Source organism: Phytophthora infestans, genomic scaffold (genome assembly GCF_000142945.1).
Source record: "Phytophthora infestans T30-4 supercont1.12 genomic scaffold, whole genome shotgun sequence".
Classification (NCBI taxonomy): Eukaryota; Oomycota; class Peronosporomycetes; order Peronosporales; family Peronosporaceae; genus Phytophthora; species Phytophthora infestans.
The window spans coordinates 1,527,502-1,552,390 of NW_003303747.1; the positions used below are offsets into that span (position 1 = coordinate 1,527,502).

Consider the following 24,889-nt stretch of genomic DNA (forward strand, 5'->3'; position numbering starts at 1 on the left):
GACTCTTCACCTTCGTCACTTGAGCCGAACATGAGTCGACATTGCTCGGCCTCACGCAAGGCTTCTTCAGGGACACGTATGTCAGCTGGAGAAGGAGAGGTCGTCGACGCTGGCGGCTTGGCCACGTCAGGAGAGTTTTGAGGTAGAGACGAAGGCGCGTCGAGAAGGCCGGAGACATCGTCGTGATCCCCAGAGTCCACTTCTTTGCCCGAAGACTCGGTGGCAGTATCTGAGCTGACGGGACCCCACTTGAACCAACATTCACCATGTCCACGTCACTCTGGTCACCGCTGAGGTTAACAGCGGCGGGAGTCGAGGATGACGCTGGGGTGCGAGGCGACGACCATGAGCAAGGAGAAGACGGTACAGACTTAGACCGAGTCTTCATATGACGTCGGGGCGCTTTGGCAGGAGAGCGAAGGCGAGTCTTCTGGCGCTTCCTCTGGGCCGCTTGCTTCCATGCCTTCGGGCTGAGCAGCGACCGACGTGCCGACTTGGGAGTTAAAGTGTCGGTAGGTGGCGCATCACCGAGACCAGCAGCTGACATTGAAGTACTGACCTTGTCCGTTGGTATAAGAGCCGTGTCTTCGTCACAAGTCGTCCAACTCGTCGTCCGACGCCTTGCCACCTGGTCAAAGACGCTTGTGGGGCTTCCCATGAGCTACTTGATGAGCAGCCTTCGCCAAAGCTGCAGGAAGAGCCTGCGGGTCGTTCCAAGACGCGGCAGCAGACTGTATGCGCTGCAGAGCGACCAACGTCTCTTGATCCAAGTCCAGAGCGTCCAGGTCCAGCTCACCCGCAGTAAGACCTGTCACGAATGATTGTGAATGAGCGCTAGTTGCTGAACTCACGGTGGAAAGAATAATACGAGGAGCGTACCATCAACGGCCAGGCGCAGTACCTCCGGATCTATCCCGGTCAGACTCACGTGTGCACGGAGAGTGCGATCTTGCTGGTTCTCGAGGACCTTGAGCGTGTCGTTGTCAACGTACTTGCCCTTGGAAAGCTTGACCACAAGAAGATGAAGTTGGCGAGTCGATTCGGTGTTCGCGCCGATCAAATACTTGTATACTTCGCGATCACGGGCCAGCTTCTTGTTCAAGGTGGCGATAAACGAGTCCCGTGCTTGGACCTCGCAGTGCAGACGATTCAAGTCTTCTGAATGTTGCTCCATGGTGGCCCGAACACTAGCGAGCATGGCATCGTTCTTAACGTTCGACTCGCGGAGAATCTTGACGTCCTTGCGAAGAGCTTCGACTTCGGCGTTGGCAGCCTTGAGGTACGCCTCCACGTTCTCCCGAGCCATGATTTCGGGTGCCACCGAACGTACGGCGGCGGCAGCCTCGGTCTGGGCAGCCCGCAACTGACGCTCCAAGCTGATAGCTCGGTCGGGCAATGCCGACAACGCATCAGGAAAAGGCTGTACGGCGGCGAGGACCTCGTCGAAGCCCACGGCAGTCTCGAGGCGACGTTGAGCGTGGACATCGCCGTGAAGAGGAGGCGCAACGTTGAGTTGCACTTGGTGACGAGCCATCTCAGTCAAGTACGTAGTTATCGAGGTCATCATGTGATCGGCCGACGCCCCCGTACTTTCATTCAGCATGGCGCGCAATGAATCCTCGGTGAGTGGTGGAGGACCACCAGCATGCGCAGGCGGACCAGCAGGAGCTATCTCCGTGGATTCAGCGACGACAGGAAGTGCCGCAGGAGCTGCAGCAGGAGGTGAAGAGTCCGAGGCAGGAAGCGCCGGAGGGCCAGCTGATGACGTTGCCGTCGGAGGAAGTGTGGCAGGCTGAGGGTCGTTCGAAACCTCGGTGTCGCCCTCCTGAGAAACAAGACGAGTAATGCATGGTGATGAGCAAGGCGCCGATGATTCAAGAGGAAGATGTGCTGACGTACCTCTAGCTGTTCACGTTCACGTCGTCGGCGAGGGTTAAGAAGTTGGATCGCGTTGTTCACGGCACGATTAAGGCGCTTGGATATCCTGAGATTGAATGGTGAATTGGAGATTGAAGAAATGTCACAACGGGCAGCTTCCATTGCGACAGAAGCAGCTGTGGTGCAGTGATTTCTCCATAGTTGCGGATAATCGCCCGTCGACAAAGACGCGACACCGCCCACGATGTTCAAGCGACGAACCCTCGGTCATGTGATGTACAGTGACTCCAAGGTGCAAGACACTCGACGGCGTCAGTACCGAACTCTCAACGGATATTGGATGCGGTTCATATGTCACTGAATCCAGGCTGTCCTTATTATTAATAATGGACTGGCCGGATTCGCATTCAGCGGCCAGGAACTGACCATCTACGGTACGAACCCTCGGTGGCGGTTATGATGAGTTCGCGGAGGACTCAGCGACCCTATGAAGGCACGTTCATCGTCTGGGACAGGGCGCGAGCCGTTAAAGATGCTCAAGTGACGGTGTAGACGACGCTTGGCGTGCCAGAAGATCCATAACGGATCATTGCTCACTTGATATTTGTATACTTGATTAGGACTTCTTATTAGGAATAGACCCGAAAGGGTAAACATAAATACAGAACAGAATTTTCACTCAAGCACACAGAGCGACGTCCGGCTTCAAGGGAAGCGTCTGGTCAAGCTTGTTTGAGTGTGTTATGCATGTAGGTGAACTCGTAGCTCTGTAGCGAGGGTTCATCCCGCAAGGCCAAGAGACTGTGTGTTTTGGCCGATTACAATCGGGAGGTTTTACTTGACGGCTTATTGTTGCCTATTTGCACGGCTGGGATTGCTTGTTTTGCATCCCTTTTATTCTTCCAGCCAAATGTTGAACACTCGGTGCCCTCGTAAGAGGCTTACCCGTGCCTGGTACCCTTCCGCTGTTGGGACCACGAGGATCCATAACACCTATTAGCTTTTCTCGTACTAGTAGCGTTTTCCTAGTTTTACTGGTTGGTCTATATAAGTAGTTTACAAGGTCCAGTTTGTACCGGTGCAAGAGCAGAACTGGGGTCTTCAGGTCTGCCCGAACGATCGTTTACTATCCTAGTAGACGTATTGTTGTGGGAACGTCCTAATACATTTGTAGCTAGAGTTCACGTGGGAATTCCAACACCACACTAACCGCTTCATCATGCGTGTGGTATGTATCTCTACCCTAGATGGGTTGATTTTGAAGAACATACCTTTGTAATGTAGCTCGACAAGAGAAGGACGATACATGCTTCAGTATCTGGCACACGGACTGGAGCAATGGACTGGACATCCCGCGGCTAATTCTGGACGAGCACAAGCTGCGCCATCGCCCACCACCGTCGCGCCCGGGAAAGAAGCGTAGACGCCAAGTATCGGAGGCTGGCGAAGCGCGTAGTGATGATGTCGCCGCCGAGCAGAGCGACGGAAATGCTGACGAGTCGACTGGAAACGCGGAAGGCGATGAAGCGTAGTTAGCACAGTCTTTTTCCTGCTTGCTGTGGTGGCTGATCTGCTTCGGGTGCTTGCAATCACATGAAACAAAACAAAATCTCTCTTTTCATTGGTAAATAAAAGGTTGAGTACCGTTTCTGGACGTTTGCAACAGTATAAGAAATGGTATATCAGTAAAAAGGGCGCTGCCTTTGTTTTTCAAGCCAGCATTACTAAATGAAGCGACGTATTGAGACTCCATTAAAGGATTTATGTTGAAGGTGAGGTGACCGTCCTAGCACGTACTCTCCCCAAACCCTGAGCTTTAGACGCAAATCCCGTAAGTTATTGATAGCAGGTCCTAGGTAGTTAAGGACTGTAATAAAGAATCTACCTTGGGTAGAAGGAATTTAACCAAGCCCTGAGCTTCCTTTTTTGATCCACATACAAACAGCCATATAAACTTATATGGGACGACCTCGTGAATAGGGTCAGGAACTAAGGGGTTAATTCAATTTATTTCTGGACGAATAAAAATTTATTTTAGAAACTAAAGTTTTCTTATAATAGCTTTTTAGAAACGGCAGGAATAAAAATAATAGAATATAATAATTAGAAAAAAGAAATAGTAGTGCAAAAAGATTGCGTCAGCAGATTCATTCATTTAATTGGTTAAAAAAAGCGAATCGTTGCCCCCTCTTTGATCGTGTCATCATAGTAGTAGTACTTCAAAATATTCCCAGTGCTCGAATGCTTCTCTTGGTTTCTGTAGAGCTATCTTGCGCACTCACAAGTTGCAAGACTAGATTTAATTCTCGTTTCCTGGCTTCGTGTCCTGCTCGCGCGTCAGATTATCACGCAAAAAGAAGATCATATACGTTTTATGAAGTCATCGCCGTAACGTGGAGAAGTGCTTTTTAATATGTGTACTTGAAGTCTATACTTCACTGATACTTTTATTCTGTAGTACTCCGAATGAGCTTCAGCAATACTATTAATATACTACAGTATAAGGATTTCAAAAATGGACGTTTTTCACACTGGAACTGTGTCCCCATAAGCAAACGTGGTCTGCCTGCCTCCACCCACTCGGCAGATTCCAATTTTCCAGTGCGCGCTCAAGGGATCCAAAGCTCCGCTAGTCGTATCATGGGTCTGCTCGTGGAAGGTAGTCCGCTTGACTGGCCGGATGCCTTAGAGTGGCTGCAGCATGTGCGCACGCAGGGCATCGACCAATTCCTGCACACATACAACCGCGTAAAGGACATCGAGGGCGATGAGCTCAAGTGGGGCGACGAGCTCGAGTACGGCGTGTTTCACATGGATAAGGAGACCAAACTTGCCCGTCTGGCGCTGCGTGGTGCTGAGATTTTGCGCCAACTACAGGCCAAAGAGAAGAAATCCGAGGAGCAGGGCCGCAAGCCCGGGAGTCCAAAGGCCGCCGCGGGTCCCTGCGTGGAAGGTTGCAACTGGGTCCCTGAATATGGCGGTTGGATGATCGAGGGCACGCCCAGCGCGCCCTACGGCGGTTTCACCAGCGATCTACGCAAGGTTGAAGGCAACATGCGATTGCGACGTGCGCGTCTTCTGGCGCTGCTGAACGAGGACGAGATCGCGCCGTCCGTCACGGCCTTCCCCATGATGGGCGTCGGCGACTTCACCATGCCGCCTAGTCAGACACACGGGCCCGTAGCCATGTCAGACTACATTAGCGACGCCATTATCAACCCGCACCCGCGCTTCGCCACGCTGACGCGGAACATTCGTCAGCGTCGCACCAGGAAGGTGGACATCCGCGTTCCGATCTTCCGCGACGTGTACACGGAGGCGAGACAGGAGGAAGAGCAGGCGACGTGGAACGCTGAAAAGTCACGTCCTAAGTACGAGACCAAGAGGGACGATGGGTCAGCGCCTACGTCGCCGAGTTCGGCCTCCAACTCGGAGGACAACGCTGAGTCCAAGTCGCCAATGAGAAAAACACTGGACAGCGAGTTTAAGTCCGTTCGTAAGGGCTCCATAGTGGACGGCGACCACAAGGCGGAGCCGTATCCAGGCTTCATCCACATGGACGCCATGGCTTTCGGCATGGGCATGTGCTGTCTGCAAGTGACCTTCCAGGCCAAGAATGTGGGTGAGTCGCGACACTTGTACGATCATTTGGGCGTTCTTTCGCCCATTTTGATGGGTTTGACGGCTGCTACACCCATTCTGAAAGGTCGATTGGCTGACACGGACGTGCGTTGGGCTACAATATCTGCTGCAGTGGATGATCGTACGCCACAGGAGCTGGGCGAGGTGCCGCCTCCGTCAGACTCGGAAACTCAGGCGAAATACGCCAAGATGGCTGGCAATGGCGTCAAGCGTCTGCCCAAGTCTCGCTATGAAGGCATCTCGACTTTTATCTGCAACCACAAACAAGGCGAGGACCCCCACACGTCAACGGACAAGTACAACGACGTCGACGTACCGTACGACGAGGAATCCTACAAGACTCTGATTGACTCAGGCGTGGATCGACTGCTGGCGCTCCACATCTCGCACCTGTTCATCCGTGACCCATTGGTCATCTACCAGCAACGTCTGCATCTGGACAATGAGCATGAAACAGACCACTTTGAGAACATCCAGTCCACAAACTGGCAGACTGTGCGCTGGAAACCTCCTCCGCCAGCGCCGCCGAGTTCTGAAGGCCCACACATCGGCTGGCGAACAGAGTTCCGCTCGATGGAGATCCAACTTACGGACTTTGAGAACGCAGCTTTCACCGTGTTCATCGCTCTGGTGTCGCGTGTGATTCTTACATTCGATCTGAACTTGTACATCCCGCTGTCCAAGGTGAACGACAATATGGAGGCAGCTCATCGCGTGAACGCTGTGCTGGACGAGAAGTTCCATTTCCGTTGCCACATGGCTCCCCCTGAGGTCGATGACTGCTGCTCCACGGGGTCGTGCCATCTACACGACGATCCGGACCGTTCTGAGCTTATGACGATCGCGGAGATTATGCTGGGCAAGGGCTCGTACTTCCCTGGTCTCATCCCGCTGGTGTATGCTTATCTGGACCACATTGAGTGCGATGAAGCCACCCGGACTCTCGTGGAGAAGTACATGTGTCTTATTGCGAAGCGTGCGACGGGTGAACTGCCGACGGCGGCCACCTGGATGCGTCGCTTTGTGCGCGCGCACCCAGACTACCGTCACGACTCGGTGGTGCCCCACTCAACGGCCTTCGACTTGTTGAATGAGTGTCAGCAGATTGGCGAGGGATTGAAGCAGTGTCCAGAGCTACTGGGCGACTTTAAGATCGCTCCTGTGCGAGGCCAGGCTGCTTACCGTGTGCCGCTGAAGAGCAGTGGAGTGGCTACCGAGAAACGCCAGGCTTTGCTGCAGCGATACCTTGGACGTACCTCATCGAACGTGTGTAGTACCTGCCACTGCTAATATAATGCGCAGCAAGGTGCAACGCAAGCAACAAGTCGCATCAAATGAATATATATTGAGTTTCGAGTCTTGGTGCGGTCTACAGTTTGTCTTCGAACCAGGCACAAGAAGCTACGTCTTCAGCTATCAATACACTGCAGTTCGCTTTCTATTCTTACGTGGACGCCAATGCAGGTGACACCTTTCACGTGCTCTGAAATAGAGGAGAAACGACAATCTTGAGCTGCGCGGTGTCTTACCTTGACGGAGTTTGCAGTGCGTCTTCTTTACGAGAACGCACGCCTGCAACTGTGCGCTTTGGACAGGTGAGCGAGGATTTCGCTGCCTCGTATTCAATCCCGAACCTCCTTCAGCCGGTCGTCTACCATGGAGGAGGCGCCTGTGCCGCGCAATCCGCCACCTAAGCCCAAACGCTCCAACGTGCCGTCAGCACCTGCAGACTACCCCGACGACACGTACTCGGACCAGGACTACAACATGTCTCCTATCCGACGGGGTCGTCAACATGCTAACCGACAAAGTGGATCTCCGCCGATGACACCTCCGTACACGGTGCCTCACCAAGCCAAGGTGCCCATTATCGACGCCGAACCGGAGACCACCATCGGTGCCGCTGTCAAGATGAAAGGTGAACTGAGCTTCGAACGCCTGCTTCGAATCGAAGGTGAATTCGAGGGCAAACTCAACTCGAAAGGTTCCCTTGTGATTGGGACTCGTGGGGCTCTTATCGGCAACGTTGACAACATGAAGGAGGTGTATATCACAGGCGGTCGAATCGTGGGTAATGTCAATGTGGAGAAGCTCGTGCTCCGAGACAAGGCCCAAATATTCGGAAACATCATTGCCAAGTCGGTCAAGATTGAGCCAGAGTGCATTGTTGTTGGACGGATCAATGTGAACCCGCAGGCACCTGAGCGAATCAACGAAAAAGGCGAGATCGTCAAGGATGATGCACCTGATGGCACGCCTTCAAGCTAAGCTGAAGACATATCTATTAGACTCACCTCGAAAACGTGATAAACAAGAAAAATAATTTCCTTTCGCATCCCCGAAAAAGCATTAGATTCGATGAAATATATACCCAGCAGTCCCACCGACGAGAGCTGCATGTACGCTGCTATTACCAGTTTAGAACTTGCCGGGACGCTTTCTGCCTGTAAACTTGCTGTCTGCCTTGACCTTCTTGCCCTGCTTGCGGTAGCGCTCCTTCTTGGCCATCACCCAGTCCTTGGCCTTAATAGCGTCACGACCTTTTCCTCGGCGTTGCTACACACAATCCAGACTGTAAGTACACAACCATAAATCAATCGAGCGACGGAACCACAATACGTACGCGTTGGTTCTTGGCGCGTCCTTCGTACGAGATCTGGTTAGCTGCGGCTCCAGTCCCAAGACCCTGAGGCACTTGCTGTTGCTCCATGTATCCCGCAAATAGACACAGATAGAACTTCTTAGCCTTGGCACTATTGGGGAAGTCGATAACGAGACCACCCGAGAAACCGCAGCGCATCGCGGTGCCCGAGATTTCTTCCATCTGCTCGGGCGTCTCCGGGTAGAGCTGCAGTACCGCGCGACTCCCAGCCTTCAGACATGTGTACAGCGACGTGAAGAAGCGTGTAAGACGTTTACGCGCTGTGTGCTCCTTCTTGTCCGAGTAGCAGAGCCACTGTACAGCCGAAATACTGATGCAGCCGTCGAACACACCCGGTCGGAAGGGCAGGCCTCCACCCATGTCTTGCAAGAACACGTCACCACTGCTATCGCGCTCAGAAGCAATGTCCAGCATGTCCTTGCTAATGTCCACACCTACCCACGCGTGGCCGTGCTCTTCCAAGGCCACTGATGTCATAAAGTGATAAAAAGGTGAGGTATTTCAGCGTGTAAAGAGTTATTTAATATGATAACTCGCAATACGGACCTCCACTCAGACCACTGCCACAGCCGACGTCTAGGATAAAGGCTTCCTTGCCATCGGGCAGGTTCAACAGCTCAATGGCGCGGTTCGAGAGCTCCTCCTGCACCTTAACGATACGCGAGCTCGAGTTGTACTTGGCCGCCTCCTTCTCATCGTAGAAGAGCTGAAACAATGGATGCACAGTTACATAACGCTAGCGGTGGACATATTGCAACGATCTAGTTGTTGGATGCACCTCAGGCGGCGAGATGTGCTCGGGACGACTCATGCTGCTTGCAGTCGACGATGCAACTGCGCCTCCTCCACCAAAACTGAATTCAGTTGCGTGAAAGATTCTAAATATTAAGCAACTTCAGTCGAGCAACTTTAGTTATTTTCAGATGAGCACCCGCTCTTTTACATGAAGTTCTTATCGAGCTCTCTTCGTCTTGTGTCTCGCATCTATTCATCCGGCAGAGCTCGACCGTCTCCATCTAGTCTAAGTGACTAGGAATCTCACGTTTGGATACTGAAGTTTCGGTCAAAATGGCGCAACAGAAGCCGGACTTGTCGATGTTTGACCACAGCATCATGAAGGACGGCACCAATAGTGAACTGTCCGCTCCAAGTATGCTCAGCCCGGTATCAGGTTTGTCCAGTGACACATCGTCGTTCCTGTACGGCGGAGGTTACGCGCACGCGCCCAATTCGCGGCCAGCGCCGCCCCAATCCGCAACCTTGCGCACGAATTTTACTTCAGCTGCAAACGACCAGAGCGGAACGAGACCAGCGTCATCTTTGCCGCCTACTAAAGAAGATGACACGTCCGAGTCGCCCGACGCAGCCTTCCGGCACTTCAGAACTCCAGCCAACGACCCCGGGATGCCTTTCTCGGACATGGTGGTGTCAGCCTCCCCATTATATGGACGAGCGTCCAAGCGCAATATGATGTTCATCGCGCTGGCGATTGTCATGGGCAGTGTCGTTGGTGCACTGCTCAAGCACTTTAAGATTAAGACGACTACGGCAGAGTGGATTATGACGCCTGGCAACCTCTTCGTCCGTGCAGTGCAGTGTGTGGTGGTGCCTATGGTCCTTGTCAACCTTGTGGTGGCGACTGCCGACATCACGAATAAAAGACTAGGCAAGCGACTCAGTCTGCGTGTGACTGCACTCTTCCTGGTGTCAATTATTGTAGCCATCCTGCAGGGTCTGCTTACAGGCGTCATCATGCATTCGTCCTTCATGTCGTTCCAGAAGGACGAATCGACATCCAGCACAGACCCCATCTTCGGCATTCAGTGTGGAAACGGCAAGTATCTGGAGGCAGGAGAGGACGGTGTGGTGACGTGCTCAGCAACTGAGATCTTTGGTACCTCGCAGTTCGCTCTGGACGATGTCAACGGTGCCCTCGTGCGTAATGAGGCTTTGACGGGGACGAACACCACGATGTCAAATAATGTGCTGGCCATCATCAATCAGCTGGTGCCTAACAACATCATGGCAGCCTTTGTTTCCAATACGCTGCTCAGTATCGCGGCGTTCTCACTGCCACTTGGAGTTACCCTGGCTTACAGCTTCCACGGTCCAACCAACCTCAACCCACTGCTCGAGTTTTTCCGTGAAGTAAATGAGACTCTCGTGCACATGGCCCATTGGATTCTCCGCTTCACTCCGTTCGCAGTGCTAAGTCTGCTAGCAGGATCCCTCGCCACCTCGTTAGAAGACTCAGTCGCCGATCATCCACTCAACCTGGTGCTGCAAGTGGTGGCTGCTCTGGCTGTCAGTGTATTTGTACACATGCTGATCGTGGTGCCTGCTGCGTTCGTGGTGTTCACTCGACGGAATCCGTTCCGCTTCATGCGTCAAATGCTACCGGCGTACGTGTACAGTCTCGGTTGCTCATCATCGATGGCCACAATGCCACTTAGTCTGCAGTGTATCGAAACGTCTCGCGAAGTCCCCAGTCCCGTAATGCATTTCGTCTTGTCCGTGGGCACATCGCTGCATATGCCTGGCACGGCGCTTTATCTGGCGTTGCTGGTGCACTTTATGGCTGATGTAGCTGCCGTGGCGGAAGCTCAATCGGGTACCACGATGCTAGTGTCGTTCCTCGGTGTCTTGCTGTGCACTATCACAGCACCACCCATCCCAGGAGGTGCGCTTACAGTGCTGACTGCTGCCTGGAATATTGTCTTCCCCGAGTCCGCCATTCCGGACAACTTGTATGCACTTGTAGTGGCGTCCGATGTGTTCTTGGACCGCTTTGTCACGCTTTGCAACGTCAACGCGCAAGCTATGCTCTGCCGTGTATTAGCTGATCAAGTTGACGAGAACGACACAACTAACGCTCCACGCGCACAGGTTCAGCAGTACGCAGTACGGTAATTTACTCCCAGCTCAATAAAGTTGAAAACCCGAGAAATATTGTGGTCAAACATGTAACGTTAGTATCTTTATTTCCATCCTTCCCATGCGCCTTATGCTTGTGGTGGGGCAGGTGTAGACGGCAGCTTCTCAACTGGAGTGGGCGCTGGTGAGTTGCTGAAGTACGGGTGCTTCAAGGCCTCCTCGGCAGTGATGCGTTCCGCTGGATTGTACTTCAGCATTTTTGACAGCAAATCCAACGCGTCCTCAGATGCTGCTGAGAAAATAGACGCAAGTGGAAGCGCTGTGCTCGGTGTGAACTCGACAAAGTTGGCCAGCGAGCTCACACCGGGCCACTCCTCCTCTGTCGGTGTACCAAGAGCATGGAAGATCTTTCCAAGCTGATCCAACTCGTTCAACCCCGTAAGATATGGTGTACGCAGCATGAGCTCAGCGAAAATGCAACCGGCTCCCCACATGTCCACGGATCCGCTGTATTCTCTCGCACCGAAGAGCAACTCCGGTGGTCGATACCAAATCGTACAGACCATCGAGGTCATATTGCGGTTGGGACTGCCGTAGACTCTGGCAAGACCAAAATCTCCAATCTTGACATGGCCGTCGGGCCCGATAAGCAAGTTCTCAGGCTTGAGATCGCGGTGCAAAACGTAGTGCTCGTGGCAGTAGGCGATACCCTTGAGCAGCATTTGCATGTACGTCTTGATGTCGGCGGCTGTGAGCACCACCGCCTTATCTTTGACAACGTCGTCCAAATTGCTGGGAAGCAGCTCGAACACAACGTTCATGGTGTCGTTGGCTACGAACACATCGAGCAGTTCCACGACGTTCACGTGCTTGAGCTCTGCCTGCAGCTTCACCTCACGCAAAGCCGTGAAGTCCACGCCGTCCTTAAACTTGCCGCGTTTAAACTGCTTGATGGCTACGCGACGACCTGTGCTCCTCTGCACGGCGGCGTACACGATACCGAACGTACCCTCGCCCAAGACGTCGCCGCGATCATAACGCTCCATATTCAATTCGCATATAGTGACAGGTCATTAAACAAGATAAAGAAGGAAGTATGGAGTGCAAAACCCCATTCTGGAGCTTGAAGTAGACCATCACTCCTAAAAAAAAGATCGTACCGCTGGGAGTTTCTGAGTGCAACAAGAACGGCTATTCACCCAGATATTTTACACACAAACTGTGTCAATCTACAGGCATATTTGCTTAAAGCGTCGGGAGTTTCTTCTTCGCCCCAGATGTAGCCATCCGTCACGACCCTCTACAGTGACTATTTGGTGGGGCTCCCATTTTCCTGTCCACTCGCGAATTCGCTAGCTAGCCGTCAAGCAGCACTTACACTTCGAGTAAGCTTCATCACCCAGCTTCCTCGTCGTCTTCAACTTGTACTTGACCCCAGCCAACCTTCGTTTCTCCAGCTCCCACTTTTTCAATTAAAATGCGTGAAGTCATCTCTATCCACCTTGGGCAAGGCGGCATTCAAGTCGGTAATGCCTGCTGGGAACTCTACTGCCTCGAGCACGGTATCCAGCCTGATGGCCAGATGCCCAGTGACAAGACCATTGGCGGAGGAGACGACGCCTTCAACACTTTCTTCTCCGAGACCGGTGCCGGCAAGCACGTTCCGCGTGCTGTGTTTGTCGACTTGGAACCCAGTGTCTGCGACGAAGTGCGCACCGGTACTTACCGCCAGCTCTACCACCCGGAGCAGATCATTTCTGGCAAGGAAGATGCCGCCAACAACTACGCGCGTGGTCACTACACCATTGGCAAGGAGATCGTCGACCTGGTGCTGGACCGCATCCGTAAGCTGGCCGACAACTGTACGGGCTTGCAGGGTTTCCTAGTCTTCAACGCCGTGGGCGGTGGCACTGGCTCCGGTCTCGGTGCGCTGCTACTAGAACGTCTGTCGGTCGACTACGGCCGCAAGAGTAAGCTCGGCTTCACCATCTATCCGTCGCCGCAGGTGTCTACAGCCGTCGTGGAGCCGTACAACTCGGTGCTGTCCACGCACTCGCTGCTAGAGCACACGGATGTGGCCGTGATGCTCGATAACGAGGCTATCTACGATATCTGCCGCCGTTCTTTGGATATCGAGCGTCCCACGTACACGAACCTGAACCGCCTGATCGCCCAAGTCATCTCATCGCTGACTGCGTCTCTCCGTTTCGACGGTGCGCTGAATGTCGATGTGACAGAGTTCCAGACGAATCTGGTGCCGTACCCGCGTATCCACTTCATGCTCAGCTCGTACGCACCGGTGATCTCGGCCGAGAAAGCCTACCACGAACAGCTGTCGGTGGCGGAGATCACCAACAGTGCGTTCGAGCCTGCGTCCATGATGGCCAAGTGCGACCCTCGCCACGGCAAGTACATGGCTGCCTGTCTGATGTACCGCGGTGACGTTGTCCCCAAGGACGTCAATGCTGCCGTGGCCACCATCAAGACCAAGCGCACCATCCAGTTCGTGGACTGGTGCCCAACGGGTTTCAAGTGCGGCATCAACTACCAGCCCCCGACGGTGGTTCCTGGCGGTGATCTGGCCCGTGTGCAGCGTGCCGTGTGCATGATCTCCAACACGAGTGCCATTGCCGAGGTGTTCTCGCGCATCGATCACAAGTTCGATCTGATGTATGCGAAACGTGCTTTCGTGCACTGGTACGTCGGTGAGGGCATGGAGGAAGGTGAATTTTCGGAGGCACGTGAAGATCTTGCGGCTCTGGAGAAGGATTACGAGGAGGTGAGTGCGGAGACCGCCGAGGGCGAGGGTGAGGAGGAGGAGCTGGGCGAGGAGTACTAGGCATACTCATTTTCTCAGTACAGGCATCCACTCTTTCAATGATGCTAGCTAAAAGCTTGTGTTGGAAGAATGAAACACTGTAGTTCCATCTTCTTTCTCAATGAGGTCGCCTACCTTTGTCAAGCTTCTACTACCTGTTTACCGCCCCTCAGTAGCCAAACGTTGTTGCAAGTCAGCTAAAGAAGGGAGGCGATCAACTTGTTCAACATCTCCAATAACAGACAACGTTGGTAGCCTCCAGCTTGGAGGCCACCAACGTTGTACGGAGTCCAAGGTGATTCCTGACAGACAAATTCCTGGTTAATGTTAACATCATAATCGAGACCGAAACGGAGGCAACGTGTCTACTAGGCTCTTCCTAGATGCTTAACGGACCGATCCTCTGCTTTGTCTATTTTTGAGGAAGCTCTTCAACTTTAAAAAAACGGCTGCCTCAATGTTGGATCGTTTTTAGATAGCAAAAAGCACTGGCGTTTAAGCAGTTAATATATTTTTTTACCGGTGTATAAACTAATTTTTATTTACGAGGTGTGTTGCTTAATTACCCTTCATTTTGCTAACCTGATTTAATTAAAAAATGGGCATGCTTCGCGTCCGGGTATTTCTAAACAGGTATTATCCAGTTTTTAAAACAGGTTTTATCCAGGTATGGAATTAATTTTTATTTCCGTAATATTCATTCGGTCTCACAACCACCGATTGGGAGAACAAGCCACGCGTCAGCTTCCAGGCCCCGTGAGTGCTGTCCCCCTTCCTCCTCGCAATAACACGAACCCACAAGACCGCCATGATCAAGGCACAGATGGCGGAGAAGGTTCGCCTCGAAGAAGAGGAAGCACGCCGGCGAGATGAGGCTCAGATAGCAGATCTTGAAAGCGCGCGAACACGCTCTGATAAAGCTGGCGCGTTGGGCCGTGCGAGTGGCCCACAGAGTGACGATCTTGCACCCCCCCTCCTACTACAGGAGCTAACGGCGAAGAGAAAGATGCTGGCACAGGAGAAATAGAAGACGGGAGAGAAGAGCAAGAAGCTGAAGAGGAAGAGATAGAAGAAGAAAGTGAAGAAGAAGATGCTGAAGAAGATGATGATAACATTGAGGAGCACTCTTCAAGAGTAAAGGGGAGCAAGGGAAAGAAACGTCAATTTCGGATGTGGAAGACGACAGATTGGTTGGGGTTCCTGCGTTTAAGAAGGAACATGGCTCCTGGGCAAGTCTTGAGGTGAGCCTGCGTGAATACATGGAGAAAACGCATCAAAAGATTGTGACCAAAGAAGTTATCCATACGGCTCGACGCAACGCTGCACTTCGATCTCAAATTCGATTCAAGGGACGGCCGGACTCCGAGACCCCCCTTGTTCCTTCGGAGCTAAAACCCTTCCAACGCAAGTACATTTGTACTCACGGTTGGTCGGAGCGTGAATGATCTACCGGAAAACGAACGTCACACACGTTACGGCGCACGGAGTGTCCGTTCCAGATGCTGGCTCAGCTAACGCAGAAGACGGACGGATCGTGGGTCGTCATGATGAGGCGCGAGGTCTACCAACACAACCACTTGGTTTCAGAGGACATCTACAGGTAATATCCAGGTATCCGTCTGGTTACCGATGACTCGCCTCTTATACCTGGCGTAGAGGTGCTACTGGAGGCACAGGCCGGTACTACGGGCATCTATGACTACAATCGAAGTCATTCCAACCACCGCGTTACCATGGATGATGTTCGCAACCTTATTGCACGATTGAAGCGCAAAGGTAAGCTTGGGAAATCATGAGCAATGTGTAATCATTTCTTATCTATTTGCTGGTGTGTGTGTACAGGCGCAGATCTGTCCGACAATGACGCAGTTGCGGAAATGATTTTGGATTTCAATCTTGAGTCACCTAATAACGTTTCTACGGTCAATGAAAATGCTCGTGGGGATACTGGCGTGATTTCACTCACAAGTGGACACATGCGTGCAATGATGGGTAGCTTTCCGGAAGTAATCCAGATGGACTGTACAAATAAGACCAACGAGTAAGTACTTCCTGTGGTGGTGCCGGATAATGGTATCAGGTTTTCTCCAGGTATTTTCCAGGTATTAATTGTTCTTGTGAACAGGTACAACTATCAGTTACTGAGCATAGTTGCCATGGATCAGTTCGGAGGAGGCCAACCGATTCAGTACTCGCTTTTGGAGACAAATTCTTATTGGCACATGGGCAAGTGCCTTGACCATTTTAAGCGCTCTAACGAACATTGGCGACTGGTTCGAATTGTGATTGTTGACAAGGACATGAAAGAGATTGAGGTGATCCGCCAGAAACTCCCTGAGGCACGTATACTGTTGTGTCATTTCCACGTTATTAAATGGCTACACAACACTATCCGGAACTCGAAGAAGTACGGACCCTACGAAGATTCGGTTCTCGCGCAGATGAAGCACAATATCTCCAACATGACCTACGCACGGACGGTTGCCGACTATGAAATGTACCGAGGGGAGTTTGAACACCTGTCGTGCATCGACGGAAGGAAGGATCTATGGGAGTACTTAAAAAAAACTGGGATTCTCTCTCAGAAATGTGGGTGATGGCGCATCGCGTGTATCTCCCTCACTTTGGTAACCACACCAACAACCGAGTGGAAAGTCTCTTTGGGAAGTTGAAGCTAACGCTGAAAGCCAAGCTGACGATGAAAGCTAGTTTGGCGGCACTGTTTAAATATCAAAGACGCCTGGAAGAAGACTATTATTCGAAGGTGGAAATACCAGGGACCTTGCGCGACGTGGATTTCCCTGAAGAGATGAACGTCGTATTAGGAATGACTACGCGTTGGGTGGCAGACGCAATTAAGCCCCACTATGATGTAGCCATGGACCCAACAATTTGCGCCTTATACGCTTTTAGAGACAACGAGCCACTGCTACTGTCAGAAGAAATGAACGGGAGTTTCTTTTCGAGAAGGAGAGCTGGAAATGCGATTGCGAGTTTTCCCAGACAATGCAGCTTCCATGTCGGCATGCGATGGTATACAGGAGGACGTGTGGGCACCCGTTTGTCATTCCCTACGCTGCAATTTCACCCAGGTAAGTGCATTTACTGTCCAGGTATTATCCAGGTTTTGGCCAGGTTTTTTCTGCATCACCTCAGTAACATAATGTTTGGTATTTTGCGTTTGATAGATGGTTTGGACAGAGTCGCCGTTCACCTGTGCATCTACCCCAGATATCTGAACCGTTCCTGGCCAAGAAATATAAAGCCAGGAAAAGCTCTGCGTCAGCGAGAGCTGGTCTTAGTGAGCCAGAAAAGTATAGGCGAGTCCAACAAGTTTTTGCTCGCATCGGTGGGGAACTAGCACGACTTGAAGACGATAAATTCAGCACCGCCCTTCAAGAATTAGACCTGTGGTGGTACACTTTGAGGCAAGAAACCCAAGCTGCAGTCCCTACAGGGCAAAAAAATGATCATACCAACGCCTGTGATGATGCTAAAGACGACGAGATCGAAGGTAGAGAGACAGAGAAACCGACCCAACAGACTACTCGCCAATCTTGCTCGAGTGCCGTAGGGAAGCTAAAAGGTGGTACTGTACCGGAGACTTTGGTGCCAACAGTGCAGCTTTCTGGCAAAAGTTCGAAGGGTGGGGCGGCCGAACTTGAACCGAGCACAAGCGAGGGAAAAGGCGAGAACAGCCCACAAAGAGTACAACCGAGGGATGAAATTGAGAGTCCTCCTTCGTGAAAGTGACGTTTGCGACATTTTCACTACCTTAAGAAAAATAATGCCTGCTGTACGTGAAGTTGGGTCTTATTTGGCCACCCATGTCGTCAAGAAGGGTGCAAACAAGGGGGTGGCTAAGTGGAGTACCAACGATGATTTTGTGCCTTCACGAGTGCGTTTTAGGAAGAGATCAGCAGCGTGCTAGGGCTTTTGACAGCCGAGAGAGTCGACGGTGACACAGAGATTGAACTTGGAAGCGACGGAGAACGAACCGGTGATATTGATAGCTGTGTGGGGACAATCGAAAAACTGGGCCAGTTTACTCGTGAGCAGCTCGAAGCCATGCAATGGCTTAGGAATTTGCAATCAGCTTGCAGAGACGCTGTACTATGTTGCACGTGGCTCTCTAACTCGGTTAAAAAGGTGGAAAATGACACTGCACAGCCACATGTGGCTTTACTGCAGTTATTGGAGTGCTGGCCGTACGCGGCGATAAAAGGGTTCGGATTTGACCTGACTTACGCTGACCTGTTTTGCCTGAGGGACTCGGAATGGCTGAACGATAATGCAATGAGGGCAGTGGCGGTAAGCTTGGCCCGCTACAAGAACAATCAGAGTGTCATGCCGCCTCCTCCTAGAGGTGACGAAAAGCTACAATCAGCCCTGCATGAAAAAACGATTGGTTTGGTCGCCCAAGCGGTATCATCGCGTCCTTTCGTCCTGATACCTGTTAATCTTGGAGGCTTGCATTGGACAGGCATTGTCGTGGATCGCAGTGATAAGAAGGTAAAGATTTACGACAGCTTGAATGGGACCAAGAACCGGAAGATGTTGAAAAAGCTGGCGGGTGACATCATTGCGAAGGCACTGAAAGGTGATGCGTACGAGCAGGTGGCTGTTACGGAAACGAAGCAGAAAGATGGCAACAATTGCGGAGTGTTCGTGTCACTGTTCTTCTGGCGCTGTGTAAGTGAAGAAGCGCTGAGTGATCTGTCAACTTCTGGCATAACAAAGCTGCGTTGGGCCCTGCTCCAAGCCATTTTGAAGATGAAGCAGCGCTAGTTAAGAGACGTTGATGACTACGTTTTCAATACCCGTTTGATACCTGGATCAATACCTGTGTTCGTCGAATGAGGTCTTGGGTTTGTGGCATTGCAGAACTTGCAGTCGACACAATGAAGTGATGTTCATGCCATCTTTTTTTTCAGTCGGGTACATGCTAATTAACCAGGTTTTATACATTTGACCGTATTTGGTTGGCTGCGAGACCATCAGCTCTGCTCACTTCCGTTTTTTGCTTAGCGCTGCACATACGTATTGTCCAGATCCTTACCTGGAAAAAACCTGGTAGTGAAAAATACACATCCAAAATAAATTACGCCTTCTGATTCGGAGATATGGGTTTGTGGCATTGCAGAACTTGCAGTCGACACAATGAAGTGGTGTTCATTCCATCTTTTTTTTCAGTCGGGTACATGCTAATTAACCAGGTTTTATACCTGGACAATACATGGACCGCATTTGACCGTATTTGGTTGGCTGCGAGACCATCAGCTCTGCTCACTTCCGTTTTTTGCTTAGCGCTGCACATACGTATTGTCCAGATCCTTACCTGGAAAAAACCTGGTAGTGAAAAATACACATCCAAAATAAATTACGCCTTCTGATTCGGAGATATGGGTTTGTGGCATTGCAGAACTTGCAGTCGACACAATGAAGTGGTGTTCATTCCATCTTTTTTTTCAGTCGGGTAGATACCTATTAACCAGGTTTTATACCTGGACAATACATGGACCGCATTTGACCGTATTTGGTTGGCTGCGAGACCATCAGCTCTGCTCACTTCCGTTTTTTGCTTAGCGCTGCACATACGTATTGTCCAGATCCTTACCTGGAAAAAGCCTGGTAGTGACAAATACACATCCAAAATAAATTACGCCTTCTGATGCGGAGATACCTGCATGAAACCTGGATCACAACCTGGAGAATACATGGAAAATCAGAATTATGAGTATTTTCTCTATCTGGGAAATTTGGACGCGAAGGTCGTCCTTAAAGTATCGCTCGTCCTCCCAATGGGTCTTCTATTCGGCATTGCGATGTAAAGAGCTCTATTGGTACACTGTGATATTGGCAGTATTTTTTTTCGCCAGTAATTGATAATACTATTGTACTATTACTATTACTAAAGTAGCCAGTACTTTTGTCAAATCTGATTCTACTGTTACTATAGTAGCCAGCAACCCAGGTTACATGTGACGGGGTCACACAGCACCTTGCGCTAGATGAAGTTAGCTTCCGAGAGTATACAAACTCTCAGTAAACGGCAGTTCATAGGTCTCATTTTATCGAAAGGGAGCGAAGTGACCAAATTAAGGTAGAATGTAAACTGAGTATATTTATAGGTAGATAAAGCTTGGGTTTAATACAACCTATAAATCACCTATAGAAAAGCAATGTCATCAGCCAATGGTTGGCTTTGGACGACCTCGGTACCTCGTACCAAATATCCCGAAGTATTACATGTCATACGTCATGTAGCTAGGGGTACGCTTAGGGCTACGTACCCCGTTACATTACAGCTCCACCAGTACTGTCGAGCTACTGGCGAATTAATACCGAGATTCAGACGGGCACCTGACAATCCTCCATTTTGACCACCGCTATGGATCGCGACTAGGACGCAAGACGGCTTTCTCACTACTCAGCACGCTATCCCTCTCACTTATCGCCCTCTTCGTCGCACGATTGCGCGATTGGTTGCTAGATGCAGGACATGAGGTCGGTTTAACCGTGGGCAAGCTCCTCTACGGCTGCTTTGAGCTACGGTTGCTCTTTAAAGGCTGTCTGCCTTTGAAGGCACGTTGCTAAACCACTTCGCAATTTTCTTTGCAGGCCCAACACTAGACAGCATCGACGACTACGGCCTCGACCTAAAATGAAGTGTGCTTTCATCAACTGTGTCAACCCTGAGTTGTCTCAAACGAACCCGTTGCTTTGTATGCGACAAAGAGGTCCATCACCTGTGCTCTAATGACCTGCACGACCCAGGCAGCATATCCGTACGGTGCGTTACACTGAAAATTTAATTGCTAATTGGTTACTAATTTGCTATGTGCTACAATAGTTTCTGCAGTGACGCGTGTGTTGCTGCGTGGAAGACCAAGAACCCGCCACCTGAAGTGATGCCTTCCACGAAAGACCAGCTAAACGCTTTCGACGCTGTGGGCTGGTTTGTTTGGCGCGCCTCGCCAACAGGACAGTCAGTCCTCGATCACCGAGAGCGAGACACTGGAGCTGTCCTGCAGCCAGTCGTCGGAGGAGACCACTTCACCTGGAAGCCAAGTGAGCGTGGATTCATATGGAATCCCGCTTGACGTCCACCACTACCGTCAGGTCGGCAAGAGGGACAACGTGTGGGATGTCGCGCACATTTTGGCGACGCCGTTTGTAGTCGGAGACAACGACGACGCCGGGAGGTTTACGCACATATGTGTCTTGTGCACGGCGAATGCAACCAGTCAGCCTAACGCTGCAGCTGACTCATGGCAGTGTTGGGCTTCGACGCTGGAGTCATACGTCTAACGCCAAGGACCACATGATCGCCGTGCACAGCACGCACCGGGTAGGCAAGAATGAGATGGCGAGGCGCACCAAGCCGGCTCGTCGCCAAATTGACTCGGCGCTGAGCAATGTCTCGGGATGTCTTTCACAGCGCATCACGGACATGTAACCCCCTGAGTCGAAGATGACAAAGCGCGGAGCTCTGCAGAAACTGTAAAGTCCAACCCAGAAGGTGATCAATGTGTACATTGCACGCTGGCTGATCAAGGACGGTAAGCTACCTTTTGTTTTAGTTTAGTGACAAGAAGCACTAGCAATATCTATCTGTGATGCTTCAGGCCTGCCGCACAACACGGTTGTGACGGATGACTTTCGCAATCTCGTTCATCTACTCACGGGTAACGTGGGCGCTACTATTCTCTCGTCTGGGACTTACTGCAACATGCGCGAGGCTTTATTCGAGTAGTTTTGCACGATGGCGGCGACTATGTTGAAGGACGAGTTTAAGGCTGCGTTTGGCTTGCCCTTCCTGAAAGTGCTGCATGACTCATGTACCACTGACAGCGGCAAGAAAGGTGTGATAGGTACATCGGTCTCCTTCATCACGCGGAATTGGATTTTTTGCTGTCTTGCGCTGCTAGTGACTGTGCACAACGTCTCGCACAAGTCATGTATAGTGAAGACTCTGATCACGTCCAAGACCAAAATGAGAAGTTCTACGGCATTGCCATCGAGGAGATGGCTCAGCTCACCATGTCCGACACGCCGCCGAGCGCCAAGAAAGTCTCGAAGTTGTTTAAGGACTTCACGCCTACCGACTGTGCAATGCACGATCTTAGCCTATGCCTCTTGTACTGAGTGAGAATACTGAGACGGTCTACGTGGTGGGCACCGAGACTAACCTGCTGTAGAAAGAACGCATAGTGTGCACGGTGGGTGGCCCGTTTCCCGAAGGTGCTGCGCTGATTCGAAAGACCAGAGGCCTCAGCAACTACTTCTCTCCGCACGCCCAAAACCAACGAGCAGTCGCTTCCCGTCGAGAGGTCGACATCAGCGCCTTCTCCAAAGAAGGCCTAGCCTGTCTGAAAAGGATCAAGGGGCAGATCACCAAGAGGCTGCCGACAATCACGGCGGAATCGGTGGTGATACTTCTGGGCCCCCGCACGAAGTTCACAGTGAAGAGCCTGATTCAACCGGTCTTTCAGACGAAAAGCGTCACGGACACTGACGAGAACCTTGCGTTGACGCTTCCCGCTGCGAGTAGCATCGTGACAATCGACGCTGTCATGGAGGAAGGGAAGGCTCTCCTACGCAACGCACTCTGAGAAGTCTTCTGTGCAATGCACGCCTCCAAGTCGGGAGCCAACAACAGCAAGGATGTGGGAATACCACCGAGCCTGGATTTAGTGCCGTCCGTTGAGGACGATCTGGTCATGTATGGCGCCACCCTGGTAGCCTCGGCTATGAACAGCTCGCCGGTGTCCATCCTTTACGAACAAGCCGACGAAGTCCTGAGCAAGTGGCTGAAGCACACTGTGCAATGGGTCCGCGTCGCCGTCGACCAGGCTCCAGACAGCAAGCTCACCGCAAAGAACTTCACCCGACTGCTCCTCGTACGACGTCAGGACAGAGTGTGCTAGCGTCTACAAGGACTCTGCAAGCACGTGGACGTCTGCAAGTGGTTTCGTGAGACGGGCTCACCGGTGTTTCTGTCCGTCGCTGCACTTGCTCGGGTGTGGCTCGGACGGAGTCCGTCGAACGCGTACCAGGAGCGCGTGTTTTCAACTGGGGCCTTCGTCATTAGCTCTCTTAGCATCAGAACGGACAACCGCCGTGCTAAGATGCAGGTGCTTTTGAAGCACAACCGGAGTGATGTCCGTCGGATGGAAGTGGCGAGTGTCGACAGTCAAGGGAAAGATGGTGTGGGCCACACACGATCGGCGTAGTTGGTCATAACTTATGACTCATAAGCCAGTAGCTTGCCAGTACTATTATACTATTACTACAGTAACTAAGAAGGCTTGAGCTGATTTACTGGTACTGCCAGTTTTTTTTTTGTTTTACTGGGAAGTACTAGAACTTTTAGTAAATCCCGACACCGCTCGAACTTCACACAACCCAGTGCCTTAGTCATGATATCTGCTGCCATGTCATTTGTGCCTAAATGCTGTGTCGTCGGTATTTTGTTTTCTCCCCAAGATGCCGCACTAAATGGTACTTATTCTCGATATGCTTTGGGTTTCGGATGATTTGCTGGCTTAGCAGCCAAATGATGCCACCACGATTGTCTCCATAAAGCACAGAGCCGTCGACTTCATATCTTAACTCCAAACACAACCCCAACATCCACAGGAGGTCCTTCGTGCCTTCATTTATTGCTACGTACTCCGCTTCGGTAGTACTCTGTGCATTGATTTCTTACTTCCTTGAAGCATAGGATACTACATTACCATCTAGCATAGCAACGTATTCACTGATACTATATTTTTGCGATCTTCAGCATCATTCGCAGAGTCCGCATCCTTGAAGCACGCCAATATCACTCGAGACCCGTTTTTAACATCATTTACGAGTCCGTAATTCACCTGCGTGTTAAGTATCGCAGCACCCTCTTCGCCATGAAGTAGTGCTCAAAGCAGTAGCTACTGAGAAGGTACCTATGTGTCGTACTGCGTGGGCAATGTCTGACCTGGACGGCGAGCAAATTATGGCAGCGCTCCCACTAGCTCACGGTATGGAAGGTAAGTTTGATCTGCTGGAGACTTTACCTGCTGTGGTGATGTAGCCTCTGGCGTCGTGCAGCCATTGCACGTTGCCATGTTGAACCGCTTTAAAATATCCAGCACATGCTGACGCTGACTGTACGTGACCAGCTTGAATCGATAGATCCACACCGAGTAGGTACTTCACCGGGCCAAGTTCAGTCAGCTCAAATTCTACAGCAAGCCGCTGAGCAATACGTCGGCATAGTACTAGCAACAATATATCGTCTACATATACCGTGAGTAGCATCGTGATCTCTTCCAATTCTCCCACTTTTTGAACGTACTGGCCATAGTGTGAATCCAAACGGCTAAATCCTAGCCGCTGCAACACATTGTGCAGTGTGCGATTTCACACGATAGGAGCTTGCTGTAACCCATACAAACTACGCAGTAAGTCGACACACGAACACGTCTGACTGACGTTGAAATCCCAGAGGTTGCTCCGTAAGCAGAAGCTCTTCGAGAGACCCATACAAAGATGCTGTCTTAGCATCAAGCTGGAGAATCGTCCACCCACGATGAAGAGCTAAATAGAGGGCAGCTCCGATCGCCTCAAATTGGATGATAGCGCGTATGGCTCCGTGTACTCGACACCAGCTAGCTGCTTAAAGCCGTGAATGGCCAACCGGGCCTTATTGCGCTTAATTTCACTTTGTTCATTCCGCTTGATTGCATACACCCACCGACACGTAATCGCTTTTCGTCCTTGCATATCCAAACGCGACACAAGTTTCCATGTACCCTGGCAACGCAGTGACATAATTTCCTCGTCCATCGCTTCCTCCCACTGAGCCCACTGTGGTGACGACCGAGTTTGTTTGTATGTCGAAGGCTCGACAACATCAGTGAGGATGCGAACTCTATTGACAGCGTAGTCACGTAAACGCAAAGACAGCTTTCGCTGGCGCTTCGACGGCAATGGGGGCTGCACATACGAGGACAGCACCCAGCTAGTATCTG

The 24,889-nt window shown here is 51.3% G+C and overlaps 6 protein-coding genes across 6 annotated transcripts; 4 read left to right on the plus strand and 2 right to left on the minus strand.

Moving 5' to 3' along the window:
- Positions 1 to 4,479: 4,479 nt before the first annotated feature.
- PITG_07991 (glutamate-cysteine ligase catalytic subunit, putative) lies at positions 4,480 to 6,876 on the plus strand (the record flags this gene model as incomplete). Its single annotated transcript, XM_002904143.1, has 1 exon — positions 4,480 to 6,876. The coding sequence occupies one exon, from the start codon at positions 4,519 to 4,521 to the stop codon at positions 6,808 to 6,810; it is 2,292 nt and encodes a 763-aa protein (XP_002904189.1).
- A 300-nt stretch (positions 6,877 to 7,176) lies between these two features.
- Positions 7,177 to 7,788, plus strand: PITG_07992 (uncharacterized protein; the record flags this gene model as incomplete). Its single annotated transcript, XM_002904144.1, has 1 exon — positions 7,177 to 7,788. The coding sequence occupies one exon, from the start codon at positions 7,177 to 7,179 to the stop codon at positions 7,786 to 7,788; it is 612 nt and encodes a 203-aa protein (XP_002904190.1).
- Positions 7,789 to 7,865: 77 nt separating this feature from the next.
- PITG_07993 (methyltransferase WBSCR22) lies at positions 7,866 to 9,022 on the minus strand (the record flags this gene model as incomplete). The annotated part of the gene is made up of 4 exons (XM_002904145.1): positions 7,866 to 8,076; positions 8,144 to 8,649; positions 8,729 to 8,888; positions 8,961 to 9,022. 4 exons carry the CDS (start codon positions 8,991 to 8,993, stop codon positions 7,939 to 7,941), a joined length of 837 nt encoding a protein of 278 aa, XP_002904191.1.
- Positions 9,023 to 9,250: 228 nt separating this feature from the next.
- Positions 9,251 to 11,092, plus strand: PITG_07994 (dicarboxylate/amino acid:cation (Na or H) symporter (DAACS) family protein; the record flags this gene model as incomplete). The annotated part of the gene is made up of 1 exon (XM_002904146.1): positions 9,251 to 11,092. One exon carries the CDS (start codon positions 9,251 to 9,253, stop codon positions 11,090 to 11,092), a length of 1,842 nt encoding a protein of 613 aa, XP_002904192.1.
- Positions 11,093 to 11,184: 92 nt separating this feature from the next.
- On the minus strand, positions 11,185 to 12,102 carry PITG_07995 (cyclin-dependent kinase, putative; the record flags this gene model as incomplete). Its single annotated transcript, XM_002904147.1, has 1 exon — positions 11,185 to 12,102. One exon carries the CDS (start codon positions 12,100 to 12,102, stop codon positions 11,185 to 11,187), a length of 918 nt encoding a protein of 305 aa, XP_002904193.1.
- A 321-nt stretch (positions 12,103 to 12,423) lies between these two features.
- On the plus strand, positions 12,424 to 14,121 carry PITG_07996 (alpha-tubulin; the record flags this gene model as incomplete). The annotated part of the gene is made up of 1 exon (XM_002904148.1): positions 12,424 to 14,121. One exon carries the CDS (start codon positions 12,534 to 12,536, stop codon positions 13,893 to 13,895), a length of 1,362 nt encoding a protein of 453 aa, XP_002904194.1.
- Between the last annotated feature and the right edge of the window lie 10,768 nt (positions 14,122 to 24,889).